At 38.9% G+C, this 9530-nt stretch overlaps 1 protein-coding gene across 3 annotated transcripts in view; it reads right to left on the bottom strand.

Annotated features, from left to right (window-relative positions):
- Positions 1-9530, bottom strand: part of NPHP1 (nephronophthisis 1 (juvenile)) — a 69827-nt gene that overhangs the window by 28149 nt on the left and 32148 nt on the right. For 2 of the 3 annotated variants that reach the window (XM_011980533.1, XM_011980534.1), the window contains 3 exons: positions 8765-8849; positions 7316-7410; positions 5849-5977 (listed from right to left, as the gene is read on the bottom strand). In XM_011980533.1, coding sequence (XP_011835923.1) covers positions 5849-5977; positions 7316-7410; positions 8765-8849 — 309 coding nt within the window. Of the gene's footprint in view, positions 1-5848; positions 5978-7315; positions 7411-8764; positions 8853-9530 lie in introns of all 3 variants that reach the window. The other variant, XM_011980532.1, reaches the window with a different exon arrangement.

Genomic DNA, 9530 nt, shown 5'->3' with positions numbered 1-9530 from the left:
AGCAGTATGAGAACGAACTAATACAGTAAATTGGTACCAGGAGTAGGGTGTTGATGAAAAGATATTCAAAAATGTGGAAGCAACTTTGGAACTGGGTAACAGGCAGAGGCTGGAACAGTTTGGAGGGCTCAGAAGAAGACAGGAAAATGTGGGAAAGTTTGGAATCTCCTAGAGACTTGTTGAATGGCTTTTTGACAAAAATGCTAATAGTGATATGAACAATAAGGTCCAGGCTGAGGTAGTCTCCAACGGAGATGAGGAACTTGTTGGGCACTGGAGAAAAGGTGACTCTTGTTATGTTTTAGTGAAGAGACCGGTGGCATTTTGCCCCTGCCCTAGAGATCTGTAGAACTTTGAACTTGAGAGAGATGATTTAGGGTATCTGTTGGAAGAAATTTCTAAGCAGCAAAGCACTCAAGAGATGACTTGGGTGCTGTTAAAGGCATTCAGTTTCACAAGGCAGGTGGAGCGTACAAAGGTTTGGAAAGTTTGCAGCCTGACAATGCGATAGAAAAGAAAATCACATGTTCTGAGGAGAAATTCAAGCCGGCTGGCAGAAATTTGCATAGGTAACGAGGAGCCAAATGTTACTCCCCAACACAATGTGAAAAATGTCTCCAGAGGATGTCAGAGGTCTTCACGGCAGCCCCTCCCATCACAGGTCAGGAGGCCTAGGAGGCAAAAAGGGTTTCATGGGCCAGGCCCAGGGTCCCCATGCTGTGTGTAGTCTAGGGACTTGGTGCCCTACGTCCCAGCCACTCCAGCTGTGACTAAAAGCGGCCAAGATACAGCTCAGGCTGTGGCTTCAGAGGGTGCAAGCCCCAACCCTTGGCAGCTTCCACATGGTGTTGAGCCTTCAGGTGCCCAGAAGTTAAGAATTGAGGTTTGGGAACCTCCGCCTTGATTTCAAGAGGATGTATGATATGTCTGAATGTCAAGGCATAAGTTTGCTGCAGGGGTGGGGCTCTCATGGAGAACCTCTGCTAGGGCAGTGAAAAAGGAAAAGGTGGTGTTGGAGCCCCCTCACACAGAGTCCCTACTGGGGCACCACCTAGTGGACCTGTGAGAAGAGGGCCACTGTCCTCCAGACCGCAGAACAGTAGCGCCACTGACAGCTTGCACCGTGCTGCTGCAAAAGCCGTAGACACTCAGCGCCAGTCCATGAAAGCAGCCAGGAGTGGGGCTATACCCTGCAAAACAACAGGGGCTGAGCTGCCCAAGACCATGTGAACCCACCTCTTACATCAGTGTGACCTGGATGTGAGACATAGAGTCAAAGGAGCTCATTTTGGAGCTTTAAGATTTGACTGTCTGGCTGGATTTCGGACTTGCATGGGGCCTGCTGCCCCTTTGTTTTGGCCAGTTTATCCCATTTGGAATGGCTGCATTTACCCAATGCCTGTACCTCCATTGTATCTGGGAAGTAATTAGCTTGCTTTTGATTTTACAGGCTCATAAGCAGAACGGACTTGCCTTGTCTTAGATGAGATGTTGGGACTGTGAACTTTGAGTTAATACTGAAATGAGTTAAGACTTTGGGGGACTGTTGAGAAGGCATGATAGGTTTTGAAATGTGAGGACATGAGATTTGGGAGGGACCAGGGGAGCAATGATATGGTTTGGCTGTGTCCCCACTCAAATCTCATCTTGACTTGTAACTCCCTCAATTCTCACATGTCATGGGAGGAAACCAGTAGGAGGTGACTGAATTATGGGGGCAGGTCTTTCTTTCTTTCTTTTCTTTTCTTTTTTCTTTTTTTTTTTGAGACAGAGTCTTGGTCTGTAGCCCTGTAGCCCAGGCTGGAGTGTAGTGACGTGATCTTGGCTCACTGCAACCTCCACCTCCTGGATCCCGGTTCAAGCAATTCTCTTGCCTCAGCCTCCTGAGTAGCTGGGATTATAGGCACATGCCACCATGGGGGCAGGTCTTTCTTGCACTGTTCTCAAGATGATGAATGACTCTCATGAGATCTGATGGTTTTAAAAATGGGAGCTTTCCCTGCACAAGCTCTCTTCTCTTGTCTGCCGCCATGTGAGATGTGCCTTTCACCTTCTGCCATGATTGTGAGACCTCCTCAGCCATGTGGAACTGTAAGTCCAATAAACCTTTCTTTTGTAAATTGCGCTGTCTTGGGTACGTCTTTATCAGCAGTGTGAGAACAAACTAATACAGAAAGATAGGAAAAAGAAAAGAGACAAACAAAAAAGACAGAAAACAAAGAGAAAAAAATAAATCAGTAGACTAAAGGCTTGAGGCTCCTCTCCAGTGTCTGCCTGCTTCTGAATGCTCTGCAGTGCCTTCAGGTAGTTGCTTTTTATTTTGCCCAGAGTTTACAGTTGCGATCTCTGGGTGGGGTGGTCCAAGAGGAGCTGACTCAAACATTACTGGAAGCTGTGTCTCATTAGTTAGTTTTAGCAATAATGCCTTTGGTTTTTTTTTTGTGTGTGTGTGTGTGTGTGTGTGTGTGTGTGTGCGCATGTTTTGGTTTTTGGGGTTTTTTTTTTTTTGACACAGAGTCTCACTCTGTCACCAGGCTGGAGTGCAGTGGTGCAATCTTGGCTCTCTGTAACCTCTGCCTCCTGGGTGCAAGTGATTCTCCTGCCTCAGCCTCCCAAGTAGCCGGGACTACAGGTACACACCACCACGTCCAGCTAATTTTTGTATTTTCAGTAGCGACGGGGTTCCATAATGTTGGCCAGGATGGTCTCAATCTCTTGACCTTGTGCTCCGCCCGCCTCAGCCTCCCAAAGTGCTGGGATTATAGGCGTGAGCCACCGCGCCCAGCCCAATGCTTTTTATTTATAACTAGGTTTAGATTTAGAAGCACTCCTACATAAGCAGCACGAGTATCTGTGCAGCTATTAAATATGTTCCATAACTCTCAATTTGGAAATCTCACATAAATTTCTTTCATGAAGTAAATTTCATTATTTTGATATTTTATTCAAAATAAAATTCCATTCCTTTTTATGTTCTTATATAAGAGAACATGGAGAGGTACAGGAAAAAGTATCAAACCAGATGTATGAAACAGAAAGCAATTCAGCTCTTGGTCACTGAGGACACCTACTGGCTCCTTTGTGGCAGTGATTTTGTGCAGAAAGTATTATAGAAGTGAGGGAAGATCACCATCATAACAGAAGTTCATTTATTTACCCCAAGTTCAGATGAAATAAAGGCACTTTCTTCATGCTGGGGGTTTGCAGTATACTCAGCCTGAGCAAAACCAAGCTCATGTCAACTCCTCCAAACCTGGTCCTCTTCCAGTGTCCCCATCTCACTGAATGTTGCCACCATCCATCCAGATGCAGAAGTCAGAGACTAGGTATCATGCCTGCATCTCACTCCCCCTCTTTCCTGCATATGCAATCCATCACCAAGTTTTGTTGATTTTTACACCCAAATATCTTTATCCATATCTCTCATCTACACCTCTACCTCTCTAAGTTAACATCACCACCTCTCATCCAGACACTCTTTGAAAGCACCTACTATGTTCTTTCTATGTATTACATCATTCTGATAACTTCCCTTACATTAACTCATTCAATCTCACATTGACCGTTATCAGCTCAAGCAGCACTGTCTTCTCAGGAAAGAGCTTTGACTATAGATTTGAGAATTCTTTTCTAATGTAAGCATCTAGTGCTATAAATGTCCCTCTAAGCAATGCTTTAGCTAACATCCACAAATTATGATATGTTGCATTTTCATTTTTTGTTCATTTCAAAATATTTTCTAATTTCCCATGAAATTTGCTTTTAACCCTTTGATTATTTAGAAGAATTTAAATTTCCAAGTATTTAAGTATTTTTCCATTTATTTTTCTGTTACTGATTTCAAATTTAATTCCACGTGATCAAGGACCGTATATTATATGATTCCAACTCTTTTAAATTTGTCTAGGTTTGTTTTCTGACCCAGGACTGTCTATCTTGGTGATTATTCCATATGTACTTAAAAGAATGTATATTTTACTATTTTGAGGTGAAGTGTTATGTGAATATCAATCTAATCCAGTTTGTTGATATGTTATACAGTTCTCTTACATCCTTACTAATTTTCTGTCTGCTTGTCCTATATTACCAAGAGAGAAGTGTTAAATTCTCCAACTATAATGGAGGCCCCAACTATAATTGTGACTTTGCCGGTTTCTCTTTTCAGTTCTAACCATTTTTATTTCATGTACGTTAAATGTCAGATGTTAGGTATGTACCAACTTAGGATTACTATGTCTTCTTGGTGAACCATCTCTATCGCCATGTAGTGCCTGGAGTCTACTTTGTCTGATATTAATATCTTTTGAATGGTATATCTTTTCCCATCCTTTTCTCTTAAGCCACCTATAGCATAATATTTAAGGTGGGCTTCTTATATGTAACATATAGGTCGGTCTCTCTCACTGTGGTTTTCATTTGCATTTCCCTGATGGCTTCTTACATGTTGAGTATCTTTTTTTACTTCTAGTGGTTTTTGATACTTCTTTTTTGAAGAGGCTATTCAAGTCTTTTGTCCCTTTAGAAAACTGAGTTATCTTTTTATTTTTTGGATATCTTTGACTTGTTCCTGGTCTTAGGAAACAAGTGTTCAGTATTTCACTGTTAAGTACGATAATGCTAGTTTTAGGGTTTTTCTTGTTGCATTTTATCAATTTGAGAAATCTCCCTTCTATTCCTAGTTTGTAGAGAATTTTTCAAAAATCATACATGGGTGTTGAAATGTGTCAAATGCTTTTTCCTTATCTCTTAAGATGATCATATGATTTTTCTTATGGCAAATTATAATGATTGATTTTCAAATGTTACATGTGACTACCCAGGCAAGTACATTTGAATTTCTGAAATAAATCCCAATTGATCATGATATAATGTCCTTTTTATATATTGCTAGATTCAATTTAATAATATTTTGTTTAGAATTTTACTTTCTATATTTATGAAGGATACTATCTGGTAATTTTCCTTTCTTGTAATGTCTTGTCATATTTTGGGGTCATGTTTTTTCTGGCCTTATGAAATAAGTTGGGAAGCATTTCTCCTTCATCTGTTCCTTGGAAGAATTTGTATCAGACTGGTATTATTTCTCCTTTAAATGTCTGAAGAGGTTCACAAGTGAAGCCACCTAGGCCTGAAGTTTTCTTTGTGGGAAGATTTTTTTTAAATTATAGGTTTAATTTCTTTAACTGAGGTTATTCACATTTTCTATTTCTTCTTATGCCAGTTTCAGTAAATTATGGTTCTCCAGGAATTTATTTATTTCATCAATGTTATCAAATTTACTGGTATAAAGCTGTTTATAGTATCTCCTTACTGGCCTCTTAATGTCTGAAGGATCTGTGATAATGTCTCTATTTCCATATCAGATGTTAATAGTTTGTTTTCTTTTACTTTTTAAAAAATGTCTTGATAGTCTCACTATGCATCTTTCAGTTTTATTAATGTTTTCAAAGAATCAACTTTTCTCTTTTTTAAAATTTTCTCTTTGGTTCATCTGTTTTCTATTTCATTAATTTCTACTCTTATCTGTATTATTTCCTACTTTCTACTTTCTTCAGGTTTAACTCACTCTTCTTTTTCTAGCCTCTTGATTTGCTAGTTTAGATCACTGACTTTAAATCTTTTATCTTTTTTTCTAATAGATGCAATTAAAACTATAAATTTCCATCTAAGTACTGTTTAACTTGTATCTCATTTAAAAAATGAATTTTTTAAAGAGTCATTCAAACTTTTCTTTGGTACTAGGTAAAAAATACTCTCTTAGGAATTGGGGAGGAGTTGAATGGAAAAGAATCTAAGGAAATGTTTCTCCATAATCCTAGTATGATGATTTACTTCTCAGTAAGCTTACCTTATTACCATCAAATAGACAGAGGCGGACATGTCTGCTGAGAACCTGTATGCTCATTCCTGGAAGAGGAATCATTTTACAGCTCCATAATGTCAGAATCAATGAAATACGACTTGGTCTTGACCTAATCTAAAAGAAAAATTAATTCTAAAAGAGTTTATTTTTATGATTTCTAACACAAATCTGTCTTTTGTAAATTCAGCTTATGAAAATGTATACAGAATTTTTAAAAAAGAAAAAAATTTACACATATACAATAAAAGTTTCAATACTCTGTTCATTGAAAATTAAAATCAGTCATTTTAGGTAAATTTTTCATAGAGTTACATTTGAAATATTTGCATTTTTCTTAAATACTTAAAAACGGTGATGAAAGGAACAATAAATATTAGCAGGTAAAATGTATATGATCTGACTATAGAATCACTGTATTCCAGTCCCCAGGTTCACTCCCACAGAATGTGGGTAAGTGCAGAAGGCTAACACAGCATAAAACCAATGCCACCTGGTATTAAGATTATCCTACTATTTCTTATTCCAAGCAATTATCTACATTGTTCCTTAGTTTCTTAATAGGTGTTTTAACAGAGAGAATGCACTATTTGATATATTTATTCAGATCTACTTCATAGGTATAATTCAGATTATGAGTAAATAAATTGACATTCTGATTTTTTATTTTTTAAGAACAGCTTCAATTAGTTAAACTTTACATTCTGCTTTACAGTCACAGCCTTTTCATTTACATAACTTAGACTGGGACTGGTGGCTCACACTTGTAATCCTAGCACTTTGGGAGGGAGAGGAGGGCAGATTGCTTGAGCTCAGGAGTTTGAGACCAGCCTGGCAACGAGGCAAAACCCCATCTTTACCAAAAATACAAAAATTACCTGGGCATGGTGGTGTAGGCTGGTGGCCCCAGCTACTCAGGAGGCTGAAGTGGGAGGGTCGCTTGAGCCCAGGAGTTTGAGGTTACAGTGAGCCATGATCACACCACTGCACTCCAGCCTGGGTGACAGAGGGAGACCTGTCTCAAAAATACTACTACTACTGCTACTACTATAAATGATAATACTGGCTAACATCTACTGAGTTCTTTTCATATGCCAGGCATTATTCAAAACCCTTCACACACATAATTTTCAAAATAACTCTATGTTGGAAGCATTACTATTACTCCATTTTTACAGATGAAGAAATTGAGGCAAAGAGTGATTAAGATAGAAACCTAGTATTATTTCCTTCCTAACAATGAGAGAAGAATGCAATGGAGAAGAGAAACAAAATAAAGTCAAGGTAGCAAGTCCAAATTCTGCCTTAGTTATAAAAATATCACTATTTCAAAATTATCATAGAGAATCAATTTTTTTTGTTTTTCATAATGCATTAGTCAATTAACATGTTGTCTACTTGCAACCATGACAAAATCTGGAAGAGTTACAGTTTACTGATAGTAACTATACTTACAGTGCCTTCTGTAGCATCCCACATCAGATCTCTGAAGGCCAGTTGTGAAGGCATGAGCTCTGGTTGTAGGAAGTAACTTGCTCGAAATTGATTCCCTGGAAAAATCATTGTTTCTTAATTTTCTTACAAAGAAAGAAACTCAAAATCAAAAATCCATAATGTTATGCTATGAACTAGAGTACAGGCACTTCCAAAATGCCACGCTGCTTACTAAGAACTTGCTTTCCAAAATAGGACCACCAATATAGATTTATGCATAAAAACAACAGTACGAAACTTACAGATACAAACACATAAAAGATCATCTTAAAGTACCTTTAAGAAAGACTTTTAGGCCAATAATATGCCCCATGATGACAATGATTTATTCAAATATTTCTGTAAAATGCAGAAATCTGTAAGGACTTTTTGGAGACTTCAGAAAAAATACATAGTCACTAGTTTTACTTCTTAACACAAAAGCATTTTATGCTCTTCTTCCATGCTTTAGTCATGAATAATACTTATAATAATATCATTTATCCATTCAAGAAATAATTTTCGAGTTTCTACTCTTGCCAGATACTACACCAGGTTCTAGATATACAAAGATAAATCAGAGATATGTCCCCTGCCCTCCATAGTTTACAGTTGAATGGGAGAAAAGGTTTTTTTTAGAAAATAAGTAGACAAGCAAATAAATAAAATAATTATTAGAGAACTTAGAGCTATAAAGGGTGTTCAAGTGAATGGGAGTAGGGGAAACCCACATTACTCAAGGAAGGCATCTCTGGGAAGGCAGAATTTACCCTGAGACCTGAAGGATGAAAAGATGGGAATTTAGGGAGTGCTGTGAAGAACCTTCCCAGCAGAAGCAACCTCAAAGCAGCCCTTCCATGACAACTCAGCAACTCAGGGTATACAGGACACTCCTTGTCCCCCAGCATGATTCCTCTTTAAAATGAGCTTATAGACAGAAGTTGCCAAGTACAGGGAAAGCCAAGAATGAGTAAGGAAAATGAAAATTCCAAATGGAGATAATTCTTTGGAAAAGTCTTGCTTGGAGGAAGATCAGAGAAAAGGAGGTTTTGGCTAGAATTGGATAGGATTCAAGGCGCTGATCCTTAAAGGTGGGAGGAATTAGGTGTGCTGATATCACAGATAAGCGAACGAACCAGTGAGGGGAAGGTGGGTCAGCTAAAGACACAGGAAAGGACTGAAAATTAAAGGAGTCGCATTTTTTAAAAAAAGAAAGCGGCTGGAACCCAGAGCACTGGTAAACATGCTGGCCTCTGATAGGATCAGGGATCTTTCCTCACTGTCATGGGAAGGATGAGGAAAAGATGAGCGCCAAAGAGATGTGAGACTCAACATCTTCTTCAACAATGTGTTTTGCCTGTGATAGAAAAATTAGACGTGGATCTTGACTGCTTTGCTGAAAGAGTGCAGTGGCTGATAGGCACACGTTACCTTCCTCCAGAAGCTGCGAGAGTGTGGAAGGCCTGAACCCTGCAGGAATAGCTCCCATCGTGGTTAACACATCAACAGTGTTTATCTGCTGAAGATAGTAACATCAAAATGGATTTGTTTTCAGTCATGTTTCCGCATCTCTATAATACTTTCTCTTTATCACTAGAGTAACTATAACCCAAAAAAGAAAAATATAAACATACAGACTTTGGTGGAAGAATAATACAACTTGGCTCCAAATTCCTGAGAGGATGCCATCACAGCACCCTGGCCTCTCCTAAGGACCTAAGCCCCATACGGTGCCCAGCAGGCAGAGCTCTGTGTTCCGGAGCGGCTATTTCAAGTATACCCTTATCAAAACGTCCCTGCTCCTATCCTGCTCCACCCTGCGCTTCCATTTCACAGGTAAGTTAATGTCTATTGGCAAATCATACGCGCTGAAGAATTAATAGATTCTTTTCATATATACAAAATATACAACTCATAGACACACACCCTCACACATACAAGCATGTACTTATACGTAACAAGTAAAGAAAAAGGTCAGGAAGGATACTTACTAAATTGTTAATGGTGACTACTTATGAGTTTGAGGAGGAGAATTTTCATTTGGCTATGTAATTTTTTTTTTTTTTTTTTTTTTCTGAGATGGAGTCTCGCTCTGTCGCCCAGGCTGGAGTATAGTGGCGTATTCTCGGCTCACTGCAACCTCCGTCTCCCAGGTTCAAGCAATTCTGCCTCAGCCTCTCCAGGAGCTGGGACTACA

The sequence above is a fragment of the Mandrillus leucophaeus genome, unplaced genomic scaffold, assembly GCF_000951045.1.
Source record: "Mandrillus leucophaeus isolate KB7577 unplaced genomic scaffold, Mleu.le_1.0 Scaffold214, whole genome shotgun sequence".
Classification (NCBI taxonomy): Eukaryota; Metazoa; Chordata; class Mammalia; order Primates; family Cercopithecidae; genus Mandrillus; species Mandrillus leucophaeus.
The sequence above is the reverse complement of the archived record's forward strand: the minus strand, read 5'-3'. Positions and strand labels throughout refer to the sequence as shown.